This window comes from Heptranchias perlo, chromosome 2 (genome assembly GCF_035084215.1).
Source record: "Heptranchias perlo isolate sHepPer1 chromosome 2, sHepPer1.hap1, whole genome shotgun sequence".
Classification (NCBI taxonomy): Eukaryota; Metazoa; Chordata; class Chondrichthyes; order Hexanchiformes; family Hexanchidae; genus Heptranchias; species Heptranchias perlo.
The window spans coordinates 58,617,458-58,641,916 of NC_090326.1; the positions used below are offsets into that span (position 1 = coordinate 58,617,458).

At 40.0% G+C, this 24,459-nt stretch overlaps 1 protein-coding gene and 1 long non-coding RNA gene across 8 annotated transcripts in view; one reads left to right on the plus strand and one right to left on the minus strand.

Moving 5' to 3' along the window:
• LOC137339460 (uncharacterized) overlaps positions 1-24,459 on the plus strand; it is a 48,202-nt gene that overhangs the window by 19,669 nt on the left and 4,074 nt on the right. For 3 of the 6 annotated variants that reach the window (XR_010966626.1, XR_010966629.1, XR_010966627.1), the window contains one exon: positions 17,046-19,070. This is a non-coding gene — a long non-coding RNA (uncharacterized lncRNA). Of the gene's footprint in view, positions 1-17,045; positions 19,071-24,459 lie in introns of those variants that run through there. The other 3 variants (XR_010966630.1, XR_010966631.1, XR_010966628.1) reach the window with 2 other exon arrangements.
• The window catches only part of LOC137339433 (inactive ubiquitin thioesterase OTULINL-like), a 60,847-nt gene continuing 40,725 nt past the window's right edge, over positions 4,338-24,459 (minus strand). The window contains exons 7-9 of one of the 2 annotated variants that reach the window (XM_068001897.1): positions 16,578-16,847; positions 12,834-13,030; positions 4,338-5,760 (exon numbers count right to left, since the gene is read on the minus strand). In XM_068001897.1, coding sequence (XP_067857998.1) covers positions 12,851-13,030; positions 16,578-16,847 — 450 coding nt within the window. In that variant the 3' untranslated portion in view covers positions 4,338-5,760; positions 12,834-12,850. Of the gene's footprint in view, positions 5,761-12,733; positions 13,031-16,577; positions 16,848-24,459 lie in introns of those variants that run through there. The other variant, XM_068001896.1, reaches the window with a different exon arrangement.

A 24,459-nucleotide genomic window follows, 5' to 3' on the forward strand; every position in this document is an offset into this window, starting at 1 on the left:
CTTTTTGCAGCCTAGCAGTCAACAGGCAGTTATTGAGTGCATTTCTCACGGCCCTGCTGTTTTGCTGTGGAATTCACCTAGCTATACCCACTTCCCAGTGTCATAACAGAAGCAACAAAAGTGGAATTTTTTTTTAACATTGCTGACTTCCCCAAAGTCATAGAAACCATTGACTGAAGCATTGATGTAAGTGGGTACAATCACAAATGAACCTATTTGGTCTAACAGAAAAGGCCTCTGTTCTATTAATAAGTCGGTGACATCTAATGTCAAGGACACCATTATGGATGTTAGTGTCAATTACAGCAGCAGCTCCCATGACTGTTTTAACCTTGCCAATTAAGGACTAGACAGGAGGGGTTTCCATAAGGAGAACTGGCTTGTGGATTATTGCTAGGCAACAGCTTTGCATGTCAGTATGCCTTTTCTTTAATTAACTATAAAGGAGCCCCAGTGTCAAACAAAAAACCTAACAAAAGGTGTCCACTTTTTCGAGGGGTATAACTAATAGAAAACAAAATCATAAAAAGAACAAAAAGGAAACTTATGCAATTTGATATCAGTATGTGTTGCTTTTAGATACTGCTAATTTCATTTTGTCAGATGATAGAGGGTGAAGAATAAAGCTGGGCCTCATGATTCCACTGCCAAATCCTCAAATAAAAGCAATAGAGAGGTATAACGGGACAGACAACACCACAAATATACTTCCACAAACAAACACTCATGGCACTTTCAAAATATATTTTTCTAGAAGGCAGATCACTTTCTAGCCTTAAGAAATTCTGCAAATCCTTTCTTGTCTGCTATGCATAGCATGTTGACATTTGTCAGATTCCATGCACATCCAGACAAAGCCTTATGAAATTCTGGAGGTGACTGCAGGGATGGAGAGAGACATTATTCTTGGAAATATACTGCTGCGTTGACTTAGGTAGAAGATGAATCACACAAAAGCAATCCCACAGAGGAAAGGCAATGAAAGAGGATAGTGTGGTCGATTTGTGTTGAACGTCACATGGACGCCTGGCGAGGGCAGTCTCTGTGCTGTGAGCAAGATGGATGTTTATTTATGTCCCAGGGCCACTCCCACCTGACCGTATCCTGCTGTGCCCCACCTCAGGTGGGTCTGTCCTGCAGGTGGGACAGGACACAACCAAGCATGGAGATGGAGGAGTCTGGGCTGTTGAAAGCAGAGGTAAAGGATCACTTCAATACAGAACAGTTTTACAAGTTGAACATTATCACAAGCTACTTGAGCCCTATAGATATCTAAAAAATTTCTTTGGTAATTATTAAAAGAAATAAAAATGTAAAAGGATTTAAAGAATACTTTATTGCTCATAGCTGATTTGTGTGTTAATTCCAACAAATACATTAATATGAATGTTTCAATCTACAGAAATCCATGAAAAATTGAATACAACTTTAAATCAGTGTTTGTAAAACAATGACATTACTCAGTTTTGTATTAGTACCAAGCTTAACTACAATCACTATAAATGACAATTTTTTAAGAAACTCGTATCATTTTGCAAAAAAACCGAGCAATTTAAAAATATCAGGAATGTGAATTTGCTTAACCACTATTACATTTATAATGCAAGACATTAATTGCTCTTTAGTCACACCTTTTTATGTTTAGCAACCTTTTTAAAAAGTAGAAGGTCCCACATTAGAAAAATATTTATATTTGCTGTAACAAAAAGCCCTAATTTATTCTCCCCTTTTATAAAGCAGACTATTCAGTGTCATATGTTTTTGACAGAAACTAGGCATTTACTGGGAAGACTGTAGTCTGATAGAGTACAGCACCACTTTACACCACTGGAAAGCTCTGCAGCTGAACAAACAAACCTGCTTATGGGCAGAAGCAAAATACTGCGGATGCTGGAAATCTGCTTAAAAGCAGTCTGGCCTGGTCAGTAGTTCAGTTCCATAAAATATACAAGGAAATCACAGTACATTTATAACATTTGCTCTTGAACAGAGCAGCTTACAATAACCCCTTTTCAAATATTATGCATTTCCTTGTTCCCAACAAACAAATTTATATTGAAGATAGTTTTAATTTACCAACATCTTATTGACTAGTAGACATTATGGAATGCATAATCTTCCACAGTTTATCAAAACTAAAACATCTTAAAACTAATAATTAATGTCTTTCATTATTGAAAGAAGTCACAGGTTTTTTTGGTTACAAAAGCCTAAGTATACAAACATATTAAATAGATACACAAAAAGATTGAATTTCAATTTCCCACCACGTATTTGTAGGACATATAACAAATCAAGTTTTACATGAAAAAGGCATAACTAATTATTTTGAAATGACTTTTGCTGCCCATTTGTTCATATTGTTATGAATTACCTGAAAGGTGCAACAGAAACAGCAACTTGCATTTATATAGCACTTTTAACGTAGTCAATCGTCCCATGATGCTTCACAGGAGCAATTAACAAACAAAATTTGACACCGAGCCACATAAGGAGATATTAGGACAAGTGTCCAAAAGCTTGGTCAAAAAGATAGGTTTGAAGGAGCGTCTTCAAGGAGAGAGAGGCAGAAAGGTTTAGGGAGGGAATTCCAGAGCTTAGGGCCTAGGCGGTCGAAGGCACGGCTGTTAACGGTGGAGCGATTAAAATCGGGGATGCGCAAGAGGCAAGTATTGGAAGAGCGCAGAGATCTTGGTGGGTTATAGGGCTGGAGGAGGTTACAGAGATAGGGAGGTGACTGTCTTGTCACCTAAATTTTCAAATACTGTATCAAGTTCTCTATCCCTCATAACTAAAAAAATGCAGCTATAAACAACATATAAATCAGCTGTGGAAACAACATTCTCCAAGTTGCCACCAAGAAGCAAAACAGTCCTATGGAAACTGAGCTTTCCACTGGTATTAATATCAGGACACCACTATACAGTATTACAATAGGATACAGCTACAAAAATATTGGTCTAAAAAGTAAATTAACAAGCTTTTTTTCCTCTCCTGGGTGGGGGGGGTGGTAAGAGGACAGGAGAGAGTAAGGAACAAATGTACCATCAGTTAGCATAAAGAAGATGAAAGGAAAAACGTGTATTTATATAGTGCCTTTCACAACCTTAGGTCATCCCAAAGAGCTTTACAGCCAATGAAATACTTTTGAAGGGCAGTCACTTCATCAAAAGCACCACATTATTTCACTCACTGTCTTGTGTAACAGTATTAAACTACTTCATAGTTGAATGAGCAATGCAACATAGGTGGCACAGTTTGTTGGTGTTCATTTTTAACATGAGAGAAACTCAAGATTGCTGTCATAGATCTCATTACAGACCAGCAATGTAACAGACTCAGAGCAGGACAAGACTGTTGGAGTTCAATATGTCCCAGTGGTTATACCCTTGTCTCAGAGGGAGAAGGACATGGGTTCAAGACACATACAATGGACTGAGCACATAATCTAGGCTGACACTTTAATGCTGTACTGAGGGAGTGCTGCATCGTCAGAAGTGCCATCTTACAGATGAGATGTTAAACTGAGAATCCTGTCTGCCTATCCAGGTGAACGTAAAATATCCTTATTTGAAGAACAGGCGAGTTCTCCTGGTGTCCTGACCAACATTTATCACTCAGTTAACACCTCCAAAAACAGATTAACTGATCATTTATTTGATTGCTATCTGAGACCTTGCTATGCACAATTTAACTGCCACCTTTGCCTACAAAAAAGTTACTACACTTAATAAGTAATTCATTGGCTGTGAGACAATTTGAAACATTCCGAGGACATGAAAGCTGCTATATAAATACAAGTTCTTTCTGTTTTTCTTGCAAATCTCCTTCAAACCAAAACTCACATCTTTACACATGTCAAAGTGAGATAGTGAGCCACAGGATTAAAATTTGTCCATTAATTACACTGTAGAACATCCTCCTGCCTTCTTTAAAAGGTGATATATACCACAGTCAGAAACTTAAATTCTGGCTGAAATTAATGATCAACTTTATTTACAAGTGAGGTAACACACAGAAGCAGTAAGACACAGCAAGTAGTGATGGCACAAGTTAATCTTTTAAAAAAAAATTACTCTTGGAATGTGGGCAACGCTAGCAAGGCCACATTTATTGCCCATTCCTAGTTGTCCTAAGGTGGTGGTGGGCCTTCTCCTTGAACCACTGCAGTACTTGTGGTAATGGTGCTCCCACAATGAAGTTAGGTGGGTTAACAGAATCAGTCCACACTTTCTCAGGACAACTAGGAATGGGCAATAAATGTGGCCTTACTAGCTTTGCCCACATTCCAAGAGTGCCATCACTGCTTGCTGTGCCTTACTGCTTCTGTGTGTTACCTCACTTGTAAATAAAGTTGATCATCTTTAGAATAGTTTTTTAATAATCTGCAGAATTTGTAGCTGAAACAGACTTTTGTAAACTGCCTAACTTGATGACCTACCATGTGATGCAACTCCTAGGTCACTTCCATGGCGTTCAACTTCATAAGTGAACTAAATGAAAGTTGATCTGTAAAGCAGTGTCTTCATGTGAAAAAATGAAGATGTCGCAGGTGTTAATGTTGAGACATTAACTATCTTCCTCTCAAGCATATCCTTCAACGGGTCAGCTACTTGAGATAATGAATTAATTTATTTCCCCTGCCCCACCCCAAGCCTGCAGACTTGCATACATTAGTTTCAAAGACAGATTACCCAGTTGCCAAGCAAACGTTGATCTAATTAGCTTCTGGCACCAAAGCAGCACAGCCAGCTCTCAGAAAAATGTAAATGAATCTGGTTAGTTTTACATATTGGCCACTCTCCAGACAACCAAAAGGATTCCCTTCAAGCTACAACTAGCTGAAACCAATTTTTAAAATCAAAATTTACATCATCATAATAAAGGTACTACAGAAATGTTCCTTATTTGATACAACCTGAAAGCTCTTTTCTTCCCCCCCACAGAGATCAACTCTCTATCCGTCCAGCCAAGAACCACCAAAAGGGGATGTGTGATGCACTAAGGCTGTTAAGCTACAGTGCACCACATATCAGTTTATTTATAAGGGCACACACCCCATGAGTATTTCAGGTGTTTATTTTGGTAGTTTACAACAACTTGCATTTCTACAGCATCTCTGATGTTAAAATCGTCACAAGGGGCTTCATAGATAGGTGTAAGGAAACAGAAACTAAGCCAGGAAGGGAGAGATTAGGAGAGATGACTGAAAACTCAGTTGAAGAGTTAGGTTTTCAGCATTTTATTTTTAACAGAGGGAGTTGGAGTGATGGAGAGGTTTGGAAAGGAAATTCCAGAGTATGAGCCAGGTGGCTGAAAGTTCTACGAAGGTTGCTATTACAGTAATAAATGTATTCCTCATGTTTGGAGTAGCTTTATTACTATATTACCATCATGTATGAATTGAAAACATACAAAATCAGTCTCCCTGAATCTGTTGACACTAATGTTTAAATGAAGTGCAGTAACTTATACCACCTGAAGGAGGAGTGTATGAGGCTTCAGTAGCTTGTGTTACATTACTAAATTTATTCCAAGTCAATATATTGTGCAAAGCTGGAATTTAGTGATATTCCACTTCTCTGGACATTCCAAGATACAGTATTGAAATCAAATGCTGGATCCACTGATAGTCCATAAAACATATGTAATATATGTCTATGCATTAAATCTGCAAGAACAGAATTAATACATAAAATTTAATCTAGGAATTTGTGCACTGCATTCACCATCTGTTATGTTTGGAGTCTTCATTCAATTCTAAGAAAAAGAGAAATTAGTTTATTTACTTGCCTTTGTAAATATCTATGAATTCAACTACACTATTACAAATCAGAATTATAGGTGAACATCTGATTTGAGAAACGTTAAACAGATGATTACCAATAATTCTATCTCTCCATTGCCACTAAAATAACATTAGTCATAAGCTTTGGATTTAGGTCACATGTTCTCCTAATGTCATAAACGACAAGGAAGGAATTTTATTTTCTGTATTGCTCCACCTATATAAATGCATATAGTATGTATACTGTAACAGAGTGAGAGAGCGACAATATTAGCCATGGGCTTTTGAGAGCTTTGTATCTGCTATAGGAGTACAGTTTTAAGAAATTGAATAAAATGTCAGAATGACCAAGACAAAGTGGTATAGCCATAAGAAATCTTTAAAGGCAACTAAGGTCAATCAGAAACGACACCCAGCCTGGAAGGATAAAAGGCAGGGAAACAGTTCAGTTAGGGGAGGTTGGAGAGGAAGGAGCCAACAGTGAAAATCTGTATGCTGGAAAGTAATTCCTGTTATTGCTTTGTTCATCTCTGCACTTAAAAGACACAGTTGCTGTGGGTGAATAAACCTCACTTGTTTTGAACATTAAGCTCTAGTCTGTGTGTCTAATTGACCACTGGATCCTGGGCCTGCTTCATCTTGTGACATTATATATATATTTCAAAAATTGTTTATTGTGTACATACATTTATCAAAAGTCTTTTATGTAGAGTATTATATACCAGTCAAACCACTCTTACTGCCAGTTGATACTACCACAATGCAAGTTAACTTTTAAAATTATTTTTATTCATTCTGGGGATATAGGTGTTGCTAGCAAGGCTAGTATTTTACTGCCCATCCCTAGTTGCCCTTGAAAAGATGGTGGTGAGCCTTCTTGAACCTCTGCAGTCCATGTAGTGAAGATGCTTCCACAGTGCTGTTAGGTAGGGAGTTCCAGGATTTTGACCAAGCAACCATGAAGGAATGGCAATATATTTCCAAATCAGGTTGGTGTGTGACTTGGAGGTGATGGTGTTCCCATTCATCTGCTGCACTTGTTCTTCTGGGTACTAGAGGTCCCTGGTTTGGGAGGTGCTACCAAAGAAGCCTTGGCGAATTGCTGAAATGCAACCTGTAGATGGTATACACTGCAGCTACGGTGCTCCAGTGGTGGAGGAAGTAAATGTTTAAGCTGGTGGATGTGGTGCTGATCAAGCGAGCCGCTTTGTCCTGGAGGGTGTCGAGCTTTTTGAGTGTTGTTGCAGCTGCTTCGACCCAGGCAAATGGAGAGTATTCCATCACACTCCTAACTTGTGCCATGTAGGTGGTGAAGAGGCTTTGGGGAGTCAGGAGGTTAGCCACTCACTGCAGAATACCCAGCCTCTGACCTGCCCTTTACATGGCTGGTCTAGTTGAGTTTTCTGGTCAATTGTGACCTCCAGGATGTTAATGGTGGGGATTCTGCAATGGGAATACCAATGAATGTTAAGGGGAGGTGTTTAGACTCTCTTCTTGAAGATGTTCATTGCCTGGCACTTGTGTGGAATGAATGTTACTTCCCACTTATCAGTCTAAGTCTAGATGTTGTCCAGATCTTGCTGCATGTGGGCATGGACTGCTTCATTATCTGAGGATTTGTGAATTGCCATTGCAATCCTTGGCGAACAGCCCCACTTCTGACCTTATGATGGAGGGAAGGTGATTGATGAAGCAGCTGAAGATGGTTGGGCCTAGGACACTGCCTTGTGGAATTCCTGCACCAAACTCCTCGGGCTGAGATGATTGGCCTCCAACAACCACTACCATCTTCCTTGGTGCCAGGCATGACTCCAGCAACAGGAGAGTTTTCCCCGATTCCCATTGATTTCATTTTTACGAGAGCTCCTTGATACCACACTCTGTCAAATGCTGCCTTGATGTCAAGGGCAGTCACTCACCTCATCTCTAGAATTCAGCTCTTTATCCATGTTTGGACCAAGGCTGTAATGAGGTCTGGAGCAAAATTGTCCTGGTGGAACCCAAACTAAGCATCGGTGAGCAGGTTATTGGTGAGTAAGTGCCGCTTGACAATTCTTTCCAATACTTTGCTGATGATTGAGCGTAGTTTGATAGGATGGCCGGATTGGATTTGGCCTGCTTTTTGTAGACAGGACATACCTGGGCAATTTTCCACATTATTGGGTAGATACCAGTGTTATAGCTGTACTGGAATAGCTTGGCTAGAGGCGTTGCTAATTCTGGAACACAGGTCTTCAGCACTGCAGTCAGGATGTTGTCAGGAACTTTCCTGTGTCCAGTGCACTCAACCGTTTCTTGATATCATGTGGAATGAATCGAATTGGCTGAAGACTAGCTTCTGTGATGGTGGGGACCTCAGGAGGAGGTAGAGATGGATCATCCACTCGGCACCTCTAGCTGAAGATGGTTGCAAACACTTCAGCCTTGTCTTTTGCACTTACGTGCTGGGCTCTGCCAGCATTAAGGATGGGGATGTTCACAGATCCTCCTCCTCCTCCCCCCGTTAGCTGATTTATTGTCCACCACCATGCTTTTGCTTTATGATGTTTCCCTCTCATACTTGATAAATATCTGAAATAATACTGTTCCAACACACTATGCAATGGGTGCAGGGATGGATTAACTGCTACATATCCCTACACAGCAGATAGAATGGGCAGATGTAGAGGAGAACTTTAATATTTAAAAATTATATAAAATTTAAAATGATACCACAAATATCAGGGACTGGTAGTTTATGCTGCAGGCTACATAACTAGCACTGCATTATCACGTCTCAAAATCTTGGTAGGCATAAAGTTGGCACAGGCACCAAAGAGAAGAGCGCAGCCTACAAAAGGGAAGTGGGATTTAGGGAGAAATTCTGTAAGGACTTCACAAACAGTCACCAAAGTCTTGAGACCAAGGTTGGGCATGCAAGCTTTGCTAAAGACACAGGGAGAGTACATAGGGAACTGAGATGAAGGAGGAAACTTTACAGAACTAAAATGCAAAGAAAGAAGCCAGTTACTTGGAACTGACAATATGAAGGGCAACCTTTTTATGACTAAGATTAACTCTGGTTGTGCACCAGGATGTAGCATTAGAAAGGAGAAACAAGGTGCACAAAGGATTGGGAGCGGGAGATAGCACTAGAGTAAGAAATAGTACGTTATTAGGTGGGATCAGACTAAGAGAGAATACGAGACGGTCTAAGATAGGTCTAGAGTGCAGGTGTGTAAATGCATGAAGTGTGGTAAATAAGGTTGGTGAGCTGCAGGCGAAAATAGTCACATGGGAATATGATGTAGTGGCAAAAGTGGAGACCTGGCTCAGAAAAGGGCAGGATTGGGTACTAAATATTCCTGGATACAAGGTGTTCAGGAAAGATAGGGAATGAAAAGAGGGGGGGTGGTGGTGTGGTGGTGGCAGTATTAAGGAGAATATTGCAATGCTAGAGAGAGAGGATGTCCATGAAGGGTGAAGGACAGAATCTATTTGGTTAGAGTTGAGAAACAACAGAGGTGCCATTACACCACTGGGTGTATTCTATAGGCCACCAACCAGTAGGAAAGATAGAGAAGCAAATTTGCAGGGAAATTACAGAGAGGTGCAAGAACTATAGACTAGTGATAGTGGGGGACTTCAACTATCCTAATATAGGCTTGTATAGTAATAGTGTAAAGGGCAAAGAGGGGGAGGAATTTCTGAAGTGTGTTCAGGAGAACTTTCTTGATCAGTATGTTTCCGGCCCAACGAGGAAGGAAACGTTGCTGGATCTAGTTCTGGGGAATGAAGTGGGTCAAGTGTCAGTGGGGGAACATTTAGGGAACAGTGATCAGAGTATCATAAGGTTTAGATTAGTTATGGAAAAGGAAAAAAAGCACTCGAGTAAAAATACTTAATTGGAGGAGGGCCAATTTCAGTGGGTTGAGAACGGATCTGGCTCGGTTAAATTGGAATCAAAGATTGGCAGGCAAAACTGCAATCGAACAACGGGCGGCCTTTAAAGAAGAGGCGGTTCGGGTACAGTCTAGGTACATTCCCACGATGGAGAAAGGTAGGGCAACCAAAGCCAAAGCTCCCTGGATGACGAAAGTGATGGAGAGTAAGAAGAAGCAGAAAAAGGGGGCGTATGACAGATGTCAGGTTGATAATACAAGTGAGAACCAGGCTGAATATAGAAAGTACAGAGAAGTGAAAAAGGAAATAAGAGGATCAAGGAGAGAGTATGAGAACTGACAGGCAGCTAACATAAAAGGGAATCCAAAAGTCTTCTAGAGGTATATAAATAGTAAACGGGTAGTAAGGAGGGGTGGGGCTGATTAGGAACCAAAAAGGAGATCTACGCATGGAGCAGAGGGTGGGGCTGAGGTACTAAATAAGTACTTTGCATCTGTCTTTATCAAGGAAGAAGATGCTGCCAAAGACACAGTAAAAGAAGAGGTAGTTGAGATACTGGATGGACTAAAAATTGTTAAAGAGGAGGTATTAGAAAGGCTGGCTGTACTTAAAGTAGATAAGTCACCCAGTCCAGATGGGATGCAACCTAGGTTGCTGAGGGAAGTAAGGGTGGAAATTGCAGAGGTGTTGGTCATAATCTTCCAAACATCCGTAGATACGGGGGTGGTGCCAGAGGACTGGAGAACTGCAAATGTTATACCCTTGTTCAAAAAAGGGTGCAAGGGTAAACCCGGCAACTACAGGCCAGTCAGTTTAACCTCGGTGATGGGGAAGCATTTAAAAACGATAATCCGGGACAAAATTAATAGTCACTTGGACAAGTATGGATTTTTTTTAAAGTTTACAACATGGAAACAGGCCCTTCGGCCCAACTTGTCCATGTCGCCCAGTTTATACCACTAAGCTAGTCCCAATTGCCTGCACTTGGCCCATATCCCTCTATACCCATCTTACCCATGTAACTGTCCAAGACAAAATTGTACCCGCCTCTACTACTGCCTCTGGCAGCTCGTTCCAGACACTCACCACCCTTTGAGAGAAAAAATTGCCCCTCTGGACCCTTTTGTATCTCTCCCCTCTCACCTTAAATCTATGCCCCCTCGTTATAGACTCCCCTACCTTTGGGAAAAGATTTTGACTATCTACCTTATCTATGCCCCTCATTATTTTATAGACTTCTATAAGATCACCCCTCAACCTCCTACTCTCCAGGGAAAAAAGTCCCAGTCTATCTAACCTCTCCCTATAAGTCAAACCATCAAGTCCCGGTAGCATCCTAGTAAATCTTTTCTGCACTCTTTCTAGTTTAATAATATCCTTTCTATAATAGGGTGACCAGAACTGTACACAGTATTCCAAGTGTGGCCTAACTAATGTCTTGTACAACTTCAACAAGACATCCCAACTCCTGTATTCAATGTTCTGACCAATGAAACCAAGCATGCCGAATGCCTTCTTCACCACCCTATCCACCTGTGACTCCACTTTCAAGGAGCTATGAACCTGTACTCCTAGATCTCTTTGTTCTATAACTCTCCCCAATGCCTACCATTAACGGAGTAGGTCCTGGCCCGATTCGATCTACCAAAATGCATCACCTCACATTTATCTAAATTAAACTCCGTCTGCCATTCATCGGCCCACTGGCCCAATTTATCAAGATCCCGTTGCAATCCCAGATAACCTTCTTCAGTGTCCACAATGCCACCAATCTTGGTGTCATCTGCAAACTTACTAACCATGCCTCCTAAATTCTCATCCAAATCATTAATATAAATAACAAATAACAGCGGATCCAGCACCGATCCCTGAGGCACACCGCTGGTCACAGGCCTCCAGTTTGAAAAACAACCCTCTACAACCACCCTCTGTCTTCTGTCGTCAAGCCAATTTTGTATCCAATTGGCAACCTCACCTTGGATCCCGTGAGATTTAACCTTATGTAACAACCTACCATGCGGTACCCTGTCAAAGGCTTTGCTAAAGTCCATGTAGACCACGTCTACTGCACAGCCCTCATCTATCTTCTTGGTTACCCCTTCAAAAAACTCAATAAATTCGTGAGACATGATTTTCCTCTGACAAAACCATACTGACTGTTCCTAATCAGTCCCTGCCTCTCCACATGCCTGTAGATCCTGTCTCTCAGAATACCCTCTAACAACTTACCCACTACAGATGTCAGGCTCACCGGTCTGTAGTTCCCAGGCTTTTCCCTGCCGCCCTTCTTGAACAAAGGCACAACATTTGCTACCCTCCACAATCTTCAGGCACCTCACCTGTAGCTGTCGATGATTCAAATATCTCTGCTAGGGGACCTGCAATTTCCTCCCTAACCTCCCATAACATCCTGGGATACATTTCATCAGGTCCCGGAGATTTATCTACCTTGATGCGCGTTAAGACTTCCAGCACCTCCCTCTCTAATATGTACACTCCTCAAGACAACACTATTTATTTCCCCAAGTTCCCTACCATCCATGCCTTTCTCAACCGTAAATACCGATGTGAAATATTCATTTAGTATCTCACCCATCTCTTGTGGTTCCGCACATAGATGACCTTGTTGATCCTTAAGAGGCCCTACTCTCTCCCTAGTTACTCTTTTGCCCTTTATGTATTTGTAGAAGCTCTTTGGATTCTCCTTTGCCTTATCTGCCAAAGCAATCTCATGTCCCCTTTTTGCCCTCCTGTAAAAAGTGATGCTTGTGAACAGTGTCTAGGCTCACACAAGTACCAGATGCTAGAAAGTCTCGGTAGAGGTGGAGGGGATGAGACAGGAGAAAGATGGCAGAAAAAGGAGGATTTTAAAAAAAAAATCGATTGGTTCACTCTTTATACAATGATCCTATATACATGTTTTTTTTAAAAACTGATTTGAATGTTTCCCATTGTTTAGATGAAGATGTGTGTCTTACAGGGTACCTTTAGGCATGCAGCATATGGCAAAACTGTATTATATGTGTGTTCAAAGAAAAGTTTTAAAAAATTAAGATGATAGGCTTTGTTGCTACAAAGGTTTGCATATAATGATTGGCACAGCTGCATTAAGCCAATATAAATACCAAAAGATATTTACAATGTAGACAAAATGTTTCCTCACAGTCTCAGTAATGTCATTCAGCTCCAGGTAATGGGAACATTGTAATGCCGATCATCCTCAGTTAGAAGGAGAACTTCATGCCATTCCCTATGGCAATCTTCAGGATAACATGATAGGAATTCTTCAGTACCATACTTGTACAGTCTGAAGGTTCTGATCTTCAAATGAAATGTGAATCCAAGGAGAAACATTTCAATCTAGAAAAGAAATAAACAAACACACAATAGAAATAATGATTTCAACTTTCAGACTGAAGATTTTATTTCAAGTAGGATCGAGATATTACCATACGACAATCATGTTCGATACCCAGCTCTTTTTCTTCACTATTTCTAAAACTAGCTGTTAAGTATTATTTTCTAAAAAATAAGTAGAAACTCAAAAGAAAATTATAAGCATTTGGGCAGGATTTTCCCCAGTTATTTCCCTCATTAGACTGAATAGTGGTGCTTGAACCAGCCAAAAATTTTGCTACTGCCTAAAAATTTTTTTAAAAAAGTTCCCTTAGTGGACACAGTTTTAGAATGATATCAACCACATTCTAACTTTACCTGTAACAGTCTACAGAAGTTAGCATATCAATACAAAATTTACTTAGTTATTAGAGAGAGCGAGCGAGCGTGAAAGCCAGTTCGATTTTTCAAATGTCTCAGGGTTTTCGCCTTTCACCTGCCACCAAGATCAGTATTTTTATTTCTCTCCTCTGTGTAAACTCCAAGTGTGTGTGTGAGAGAGAGAGCGATATGCCGTGCCTATTTAAATGATTATCTTTTTGACAGTACATTTCTGAATTACATCCAAAGGCTTTTAAATGCAGAGCTGTGACTATTGACAAAACAAAGATGCCAAAAAACTAGTGGAGATTTTCTTACAACTATAAAAACAATAGTTCTACATGTACACAGCATTTAACAGCACAGACAGGTGCGAGTGGTGGGTCAACCTGCATTTCCATTCAGTAACATGCATCTGTAAATAAAGGCTCGGCTTGAGCATACCAGGCACACAACTGGCTTAACCATCCATCGCCAGATCTGGCCAAACCACATCAAGCTCTACTGGGCCTCGGTCTCCTCAGTCTAAACCATCCAGTATTCTAGAGGGCAATGATAATCCCACCTGCTTCCTCCTTAAACTTCTCTCCCCGCACCCTCCATCCTCACCAACAGCAAGCGCAAGGAGCTCATGATTTCTTTGTTACCAAGACAGAAATCATCTGTTCTACTGCCTCCGTTGCATTCGCCTTGCCTACCAAGCCAAATCTTCCCCTTTTCCCCCCTCCTACCCTAGTCGTGAACCCCCATCTCACTAGTTTCTGCCCATCTCCCCCACTTGCCTTTCCCACTAAAAACTGACCACCCAACTCCCCTTCCTGGCCCCCTTGCTACATGACACTGTAAATGGCTCTCTCCTCAGGCACTGTCACCCTCCTGTTGTTTCCAACATAACAGTGATTACACTTCAAAAGTAATTCATTGGTTGTAAAGGTCATGAAAGGCACTATATAAATGCAAGTCTTTTTTTCTTTTCTTTCAAACCATCAACCCCCCGCCTCAAAAAAAAACCCTCTACCCCTCTGCCCTCACTACCTACCATCCCATTTCCAGCCTTCCTTCTTCCCCCCCCCCCCCCACAAAAGGTTCTTGAATGTACCACCTTCCAGATCCACGCCCAGCTCTCTCACAACTACGTTTGGATCCATCCAATCACAGTTCTGCTCTTCTCCGAGCACTGAAACAGCCAAAACCAAAAAGTCACAAATTACATTCTGCGTAATTATTACCACGGTGCATCCCTCCTCAACCTCTACGCAGCCTTCAATATAGTCGATCACATCATCCCCCTCCAATGCCTCTCCTCCACTGTCTAGCTTGATGGATTACCCTTAGTGGATTCCACTCTTACCTAGCCAATTGTAGCCAGTGCATATCCAGGAATGGCTTCTCTTCCTGCCCCCTCATCAACTCGGAAGTCCCCCAAGGATCCATCCCTAGCCGCCTCCTCATCTATATGATGCCCCTATATCATCTACAGACATGGGGTCAGCTTCCACATGAATGGGCAGTCTTGATGTAAGCACAGCAAAAGCTAGACGGATTTTCGGTGACCAGCATGGAACTGGGTGACAAGCACATATTTGTGGACCTTTTTAAAGTAAGGTTAGAGATGGGTCAATTGTTGAATGGATGGATTGAGTGTGGTTATTTTGAGGAAGGGGGCGATTTTGAAAAGGAGTGTCATTGTGCCCAAGCAAAGGGAGCCACTAACAATAGTGGCTTGCATGGAATCCAGGAGTAGTTGAGCGGTTAGACATTGAATGGATTAGGAATCAAGGAAGAAGTGAGCCTAGGAGAGGTCATGGGGGAGGGAAATATTAGAGACTGCAGAGTGAGCAGGTATCAGTGCTGGAGCGGATAAGAGTTATGGGGAGATTCGAATCAAGGAAGAGAGGATCGAGAAACAGTAACAGAGGTAGCCACGCAGACAACCTCAGTCTTAGGGATAAAAAGCCCATTAGATCATCACACTTTGTGTTGGAGGGGAGAGTGGGGGACCAAGGTAAAAGGGTTTGTGGAGGTGGTTAGTCATGAAGAAAAGCCTTGGGTTGTCTTTGGTTTCCTGAAGCGGGGAGGGGGGATTTGGCTCAAGAGAGCGAAGCACGATAATGCTTCACAGTCGAGCCAGATCTGCAAATAAATATCGAGACCAGTGTTGCTTCAGGAAATAAAAACACAAGACATCCATTCAGTACGATCTGTATCTGAGAATTCAGATTGCCAGCAAACAAGAACTTCCAGCTTTTGAAAGTGGAACTTCTGGAATGGATTAAAATGAGAAATCCTCATTATATAACACTTTCCCTAAAAACATATTTATTATTTCTTCTACCTGATAAATTTCACAGTTGAACAGCTGAAGGTAGCTTGCTAGAGACTTGCCGCGTCAGGTCCAACAACTGGAAGAGAGCCATTCTGCTGATATACATGGTATATACCTTTGGGTGGGTCTCATTGTTTCGACGGGGGATTGGCATTCCCTCCTAGTCCTGAATGCTGATCCTGATTCTCTGACATTAGAAAGGTAAGTACTAGCCAGGTGTTTTCTATTTCCCTCCCTCCACACAATGCTGCTCCCCTTCAACTAAAGAAATATAATTCAAGACTTCACCCCTTGCCCTGTATAACAGCTGTTGACCAAGCATGATAATCAGGGATGAGCAAATGCAAATACTTCTTTGACATACAAAGAACAGGCCAAGGATCGTAATGCTGGAAACAGAACCAGAGACATTCAAATCAAAAGTTAAAAAATGTTACACCTGTATGTGACATTTGATCTGCCAGAAGAACTACAAAGAGATGCGCTTATTTAGTTAATCCTTTGTAAATGATCTCCAGACCTCTAGTACTGAATGCTAATACCTCACCTTCATGCTGACTTCTGTAAATAATTATACTTGTGTATAAATCAGATCACTAAATTACCATTATGAAAAGTGTCTTACATGGCTGAGATTATTAGTCTTCTGAAGTGATGTGTGGCATGGTATTATCCATAATTATATTATCCATATCACACTATACCATAAAATGGTTGATTATTAGCCCTAAGGCACACTATCCCATTTACTGCATCATCTAAAATTGTAAGTTTTGGCTATTGGGAATGCAGATTCACCATTAGAATCTTCCATTTACATGAATAAAGAAGATTGGGAGGGTCCAAACCATAACAGCTACATACCTGCTCCAGTCCACCAGTGTCACCAACATAGTTCAGGTGGTTCATCATGAAACTTAAAGGATCAGATGAGGAATCACGGGCAAAGAAGAAACCACAAAAGCCGGGAACATCTTCTCCATTTTTTAGGTCCTCATGAAGCTCAACAACAACATGCAACATGAGAAATTTCATGGCTTCATACATCTTATACTCATTCTCCTGATCACTGAATAATTTCATACACATTTCTGTTCTTTTCTCCTGGTCTTTAATTCCATGAATGTTGATCCACTGGAACAAAATAAATAGATTTATAATCAAAGCACAACAAATTGGTTTAAACTGTGATCTACGAATCAGACTCAACTGACAAACAAAAACAAAACACTGCAGATGCTGAAAGTCTGAAATAAAAACAGAAAATGCTGGAACTGATGAAATTCTGATGAAAAGGTCATTAACCTAAAACTCTTGTTTCTCTCTCCACAGATGCTGCCTGACCTACTGAATGTTTCCAACATTTTCTGTTCAGATTCAACTAACTAACTGTGAGATGGGCACACAATCAATTAGCTTGACACAAAAGACGTTAGAAGTAAAATCAAGCTGTTGGACAGTCAAGAAATGCAGACATGAAGTAGCATTTCAAAAGATGAGATGTTAGTGCTGGGGAATGGAAGTCTTCCCATTTCAAGTCAGGTATTGTCAGCCCCGACCTCAGAACCACACTTCCTACTGTACCAGCGTGACATCTTTTCCCTTTCCCACACCAGCCATCCTGTGATGTCTCGGAGTGAGACTGCCAATTAGTTCTGAATTCGGAAGATGCTGATGCAGCAGAATCTTTTGCAGAAAGAGAGATAGAAACAACATTAAAAAAAAGGCCATTTTAGACTGCGTGTGGCATTTCAATTTCCTATAAGGTGGCCAACTAAAAGAGAAGCGAGAATCCGGGACTTGAGTCTAACTCAGATGATGACCCTGGGTCAGGAAAGAAAAACTCAAATGCATCACTAAAGAGGTCCACGGACATTAAAGAAAGGGTAGGCGTGTTTTCAGCAGTCTTAGTTGCTTGTCTGCAACTGATGTGAAGTTAATGTGGGATGTTATAGTGCTGCTTTTTGTCTGATTACACCTCTGAAGTGCCTTGGGATGTTTTTCTACATAAAAGGTGCTATATAAATGCAAGTTGTTGTTGAATTCGGGACAGATTCTTGCAAGAGGCCTTTATAGCCAGCAAACAAAAGAGATATCAATCAATCTGGCCTGGATTTGAACTCAAGTCCTAGAGGTATGAGACCAACATGTAACCCAATGCGCCATCCACTACCCCACATTTCACAATTTGCTTCGGAAAGCATTACTTAGAAAATGATGCGAAGGATGTAGTACTCAAAGTGGAAGAGGCGTGGGACCCTGGTGACATGAATCTTGGAATACTGAGGGAAGTCAGGCAGAGAATAGCAGATGTTCTGACCACTATCTTTCAAACATCCTTGGATATGGAAATTGTGCCAGAGGACTGCAGGGTTGCCAATGTAACACTTCTGTTTAAGAAGGGAGAAAAGGCTAAAAGATAACCATAAACCATATAGCCTAACATCGGTAGAGGCTATAATAGGGGATAAAATGAATACTCACTTAAGAAGCCATGGGTTAATTAAGTGCAGCCAACACAGATTTGTAAAAGGCAAGTCATATCTAACAATTTTTTTTTTTAAAAGTTCTTGAGGAAATAATGGGGTGTATTGATAAAGGAAATATATTGTACATGAATCTTCAAAAGGCATTTGATAAGGTTCTGAATGGAGGGTTGTTGATAAAATTAAGGGACACAATATTAAAGGGAATGTAGATGATGTTTTTCAAACAGCAAGTGTCCCCCAGGGTATTAGAACCATTGAACTGTACTCAGGTATATGGGGCATATCATCAAAATTTATAGACAACATAAAAATAGGCAGCATGATAAACAATGAAGAGGACTGTAAGCAACTTCAGAAGGACATAGACTAGTTAGTAGTCTGGGCAAATAGATGTCAGATTAAATGGTGAAACTTTAAAAGGAATAGAAGAGCAGAGACCCTTTGGGATACAGATACACAAATCTTTCAAACTGGGAGAAGTTGTTGATAAAGTGCTTTAAAAGAAGTAAAAACACCACTCAGGTAGGGCTTAATGTAGAATACTGCAGAAAAAAAGAGGAAGCAAGTAAGACACAGAACCGACAATGAACTACCAGGGCTGAAGAGGGAAAAAAAGGAGACAGAAGGAAATCAGTTAATGGGAAGTGAGAAAGAATTTAAATCCAAGATATCAATTAAATCATTTTAAAAAAAGAGAATTTAACGTCTTACAAGAAAGTAGTTATTTTAATAAAGTGAAAAACAGGTGCTGGGAATACTCACAATGCAAAGAAAAAATATAAAACCAATATCATACTGCATTCTATCTGGGAACTTTCAGAGAACCTCAGTTTAGAATATGGTCTATTCAAAATTATAAGTTCCATTCTTTGATTCAACTAGTTGGTAGCCTGTTGTATTTCTCATGGAAAACCTATCAGAAAATTGTATCTCTCTTTGGTGAGAGACAGTGGGCCTTCAGAATCATTTTATTTATGATTGCTGGTTAATAGATGGCACTGTCTACTGTCATAGATTTCCATGCAAGGATCTGTTCAAAAAATTCAAAACTTGGTGATCCTCTGGTTAAATAATGAACACTCCGCTACTGAAGCTACGAGGTTGGTTCAACTTATGTTTATGTTTTCCACTCATAGGGTATCCACAAAGTTCCTTCTAAACATATACATTAACCGATTAACTGGTCGATCATCTCATTGCTGTTAGTTTGACTTTGCTGGCTGCCGCATTTGCCCACAAAACATCAGTGACTACACTTCAAAAGTAATTAATTGGCTGTAAAGCACTTTGGGACATCCTGAAGATGTGAAAGGTGCTATATAAACACAAGTCCTTTCTTTCTTTGAGGATTCAATTTCCAACACCCCTGCCACCCGCTGTCCACTTGCTAAACCTCCACAATCCTGTTTTATTAAAATTGGAAGATGTAAATACCAAATTCTATGCTTGGACATAAAAACTAAACCATGGTCAAGGTTTCTCCCTTTTTAAATATAGGAATAACGTTAGCTGTCCGCCAGTCTTCTGGCACTATTCCCTTTTCTAGTGAATGTGTATATAAACATGTATACATGCATGCATACACGTATACATGCATGCATACACGTAAGCATGCATGCATACACGTAAGCATGCATGCATACACGTAAGCATGCATGCATACACGTAAGCATGCATGCATACACGTAAGCATGCATACACGTATGCATGCATACATACACGTATGCATGCATACATACACGTATACATACACGTATACAATATATGTTTATATATATATATATATATATATATATATATTTATATATTTATATGTTTATATATATATATGTTTATATATATATGTTTATATGTTTATATATATATAAAAAAAATAGTGCCATTGCTATCTCCTCCCTAACATCTTTTAATATTTGTGGATGCAATCCATCTGGATCAGGGGTCTTATCCTCCCTAAGATTGATTAGTTTATCAATTATCTCCCCCTTTCTATCTTAAATATCTTTATATCTTTTTTGATATCCTCTTCTAAATGTCCTGTCCACCTTGTTAGTCTGTCTGGTAAATACTGAGGCAAAGTAACTGTTCAATATTTCTGCCATTTCGCTGTCGTTATCTATGAATTTATCTTAGTGGCCCTAGATCTATCCTGATTTTTCTTTTGTTATTTATGTATCTGTAGAATACTTTACTATTTTGTTTTATGTTCCTTGATAATTTAATTTCATAGTTCCTCCTTGCTTGCCTAATTGTTTTTTTGACATCTTTCTTCACCTTTTTGTATTCCCTTTTGTCATCCTCTCCTTTATTGTCTATATACTTAGAGTGTGCCTTTTTCTTTAATTTCAATTTTGCCCTTATCTCTTTATTCATCCATGGTGTTTCATTATTGGTTAGTTTGTTTTTTTTTAAAAAAAGGAATATATTTCCCCTGAACTCTATTGATCACTGTTTTAAATATTTCCGATTTTACAACACCAAGTTATAGTCCAGCAATTTTATTTTAAATTCACAAGCTTTCGGAGGCTACCTCCTTCCTCAGGTGAACGATGTGGAAAATTTTCCACATCGTTCACCTGAGGAAGGAGGTAGCCTCCGAAAGCTTGTGAATTTAAAATAAAATTGCTGGACTATAACTTGGTGTTGTAAAATTGTTTACAATTAAATATTTCCCACTGCTTTTCTATCTCTGTCTGTTAATTTTTTCCCCCGTTTACCATCCCTAGTTCCATTCTCATCCCCTCAAAATTAGCTTTTTTCCCCAATCTATTACTTTGGTTTTTGTCTTACTCAATCATTATTTTAAACCTTATTATGTTATAATTGCTATTGTCTAGATGTTATAATTGCTATTGTCTAGATGTTCCCCTACACTTACTTCTCTTATCTTCTCTGGTTCATTTCCCATTACTAGATCCAGCAATGATTCCACTCTTGTTGGGCTTCTCACATTCTGGGTAAGAAAGGAGTCCTGCACACGCTGTAAAAACTCCATTCCCCTTTCCCTACCTCTTCTTGCCAGTTCATAGAGGTAGTTGAAATCTCCCATGATTATTATTCAGTGTTTTTTTTAAAACTCATTTAATAGAAACATAGAAACATAAAATAGGAGCAGGAGTAGGCCATTCGGCCCTTCGAGCTTGCTCTGCCATTCAATGTGATCATGGCTGATCCTCTATCTCAATACCATATTCCCGCTCTCTCCCCATACCCCTTGATGCCTTTTGTGTCTCGAAATCTATCTATCGCCTTCTTAAATATATTCATTGACCTCCACAGCCTCCTGTGGTAGAGAATTCCACAGGTTCACCACTCTGAGTGAAGAAATTTCTCCTCATCTCAGTCCTAAATGTCCTACTGCGTATCCTGAGACTGTGACCCCTCGTTCTGGACCCCTCCCTGCATCCAGTCTGTCTAGCCCTGTCAGAATTTTGTATGTTTCAATGAGATCCCCTCTCATTCTTCTAAACACGAGTGAATACAGGCCGAGTCGACCCAATCTCTCCTCATACGACAGTCCTGCCATCCCAGGAATCAGTCTGGTGAACCTTCGCTGCACTCAGTCGATGGCAAGTATATACTTTCTTAGGTAAGGAGACCAAAACTGCACACAGTACTCCAGGTGTGGTCTCACCAAGGCCTTCTATAACTGCAGTAAGATATCCTTGCTCCTTTACTCAAATCCTCTTGCAAAGAAGGCCAACATACCATCTGCCTTCCTAACTGCTTGCTGCACCTGCATGTTTGCTTTCAGTGACTGGTGTACAAGGACACCCAGGTCCCTTTGTACATCAACATTTCCCAATCTATCATCATTTAAATAATACTCTGCCTTTCTGTTTTTCCTTCCGAAGTGGATAACTTCACATTTATCCACATTATACTGCATCTGCCATGTATTTGCCCACTCACTCAACTTGTCTAAACCGCCCTGAAGCCTCTTTGCATCCTCCTCACAACTCACGATCTCACCTAATTTTGTGTCGTCAGCAAACTTGGAAATATTATATTTGGTTCCCTTATCCAAGTCATTGATATATATTGTGAATAGCTGGGGCCCAAGCACTGATCCCTGCGGTACCCCACTAGTCACCGCCTGCCACCCTGAAAAAGACCCATTTATTCCTACTCTGTTTCCTGTCAGTTAACCAATTTTCAATCCATGCCAATTTATTACCACCAATCCCATGTGCTTTAATTTTGCACACTAACCTCTTATGTGGGACTTTATCAAAGGCCTTCTGAAAATCCAAATAAACCACATCCACTGGTTCTCCCTTATCTATTCTACCAGTTACATCCTCAAAAAACTCCAGTAGGTTTGTCAAACATGATTTCCCTTTCATAAATTCATGTTGGCTTTGTCTAATTCCGTTGATTTGTTCTAAGGGACCTACATTTGTCTTCACTAATCTTTTTCTTTTTACATACTTGTAGAAGCTTTTACAGTCCACTTTTATGTTCCTTTATAATGGACTCTAGCATTTTCCCTACAACTCATGTTAGGCTAACCGGTCTGTAGTTCCCTGTTTTCTCTCTCCCTCCTTTTTTAAATAGTGGGGTTACATTTGCCACCCTCCAATCTGTAAGAACTGTTACATAATCTATAGAATTTTGGAGATGACAATCAATGCATCCACTATTTCCATGACTACCTCTTTTAGTACTCTGGGATGCAGATTATCAGGCCCTGGGGATTTATCGGCTTTCAGTCCCATTAATTTCTCCAGAACTATTTCTTTACTAATATCAATATGCTTTAATTCCTCCTTCTCACTAGTCCCTTGGTTCCCTAGCATTTCTGGGAAGTTATTTGTGTCCTCTTCCGTGAAGACAGAACCAAAGTATTTGTTTAATTGCTCTGCCATTTCCTTGTTCCACATTATAAATTCTCCCGTTTCTGATTGTAAGGGACCGACATCTGTCTTCACCAATCTTTTTCTTTTTACATACTTGTAGAAGCTTTTACAGTCCACTTTTATGTTCCTTGCAAGTTTACTCTCATTCTATTTTTCCCCTTTTAATCAATCTCTTGGTCCTTTTTTGCTGAATTCCAAACTGCTTCCAATCCTCAGGCTTGCTACTTTTTCTGGTAACTTTATATGACTCCTCTTTGGATCTAATACTATCCTTAATTTCTATTGTTAGCCATTGTTGGGCCACTTTTCGTTTTGTGTTTTTGCGCCAGAAAGTAATGTATAATTGTTGCAAATCATGCATTCGTTCCTTAAACATTAACAATTGCCTATCCACCGTCACGCCTATTAATGAAGCTTCCCAAACTATCACAGCCAACTCACTCCTCATACCTTCGTAGTTTCCTTTGTTTAGATTTAGGACCCTAGAAGAAAGAACTTGCATTTATACAGTGCCCATCACGACCTCAGGACGTGCCAAAGCTCTTAGAATAGATCTGCCTACATATTTCTTCCTCCACTTCCCTTCCATTATTAGGTGGTCTGTCGAATATACCTATTAACACGATCGATCCCTTTTTTCTTACCTTTTGTCTCAATCCATGTGAATTCTGTTTCTATCTTATTATTTATGTCCCTTTTTTCTATTGCCATTATGTTATCTCTAATTAGTACAGCTGCCCACCCCCTACTTCATTCCCTATCCTTACTAAATACGTTACATCCTAAGATATTTAACTGTTCTTTACATAGCCATGTTTCATTTATCCCTACTACACCTGGCTCCTCGCTACAAATTATTGTCTCCGGTTCCCCCATTTTATTTCCGATGCTGTGCACATTGCTGTACAGGCAATTTAATTTGTTTTTAATAATTGTTCCCCCTCACTTTATTTAAGTCATTTTGTACTTACATTCTAAAACTGTATTTGTTCCCTGACCATTTATATTACCCTTTTTCTTTACCTTGGTCTGACCTTTACTCTCATCTCCTATTTCCAGGAAACTATAGACCAGTTAGCTTAACGTCGGTGGTAGGAAAGATAATGGAACCTTTACTCAAAGATGTTATTAATAAAAAAATCTAGAAAATGAAAATATAAGGATAGACAGCATGGATTTCAGAAGGGAAAGTCATGCTTGACCAACCTTACTGAATTCTTTGAAGTAACAGGAAGAGTAGACAAGGTTAATGCAGTAGATGTAATATATTTGGATTTTCAAAAAGGCCTTCGATAAGGTACAGCATTGTAGACTCATGACTAAGGTCAGAACATGTGAAGTCAGGGGACAGGTAGTAGAATGGATAGTAAGCTGGCTACAAAAACAGAAAATAGGGGT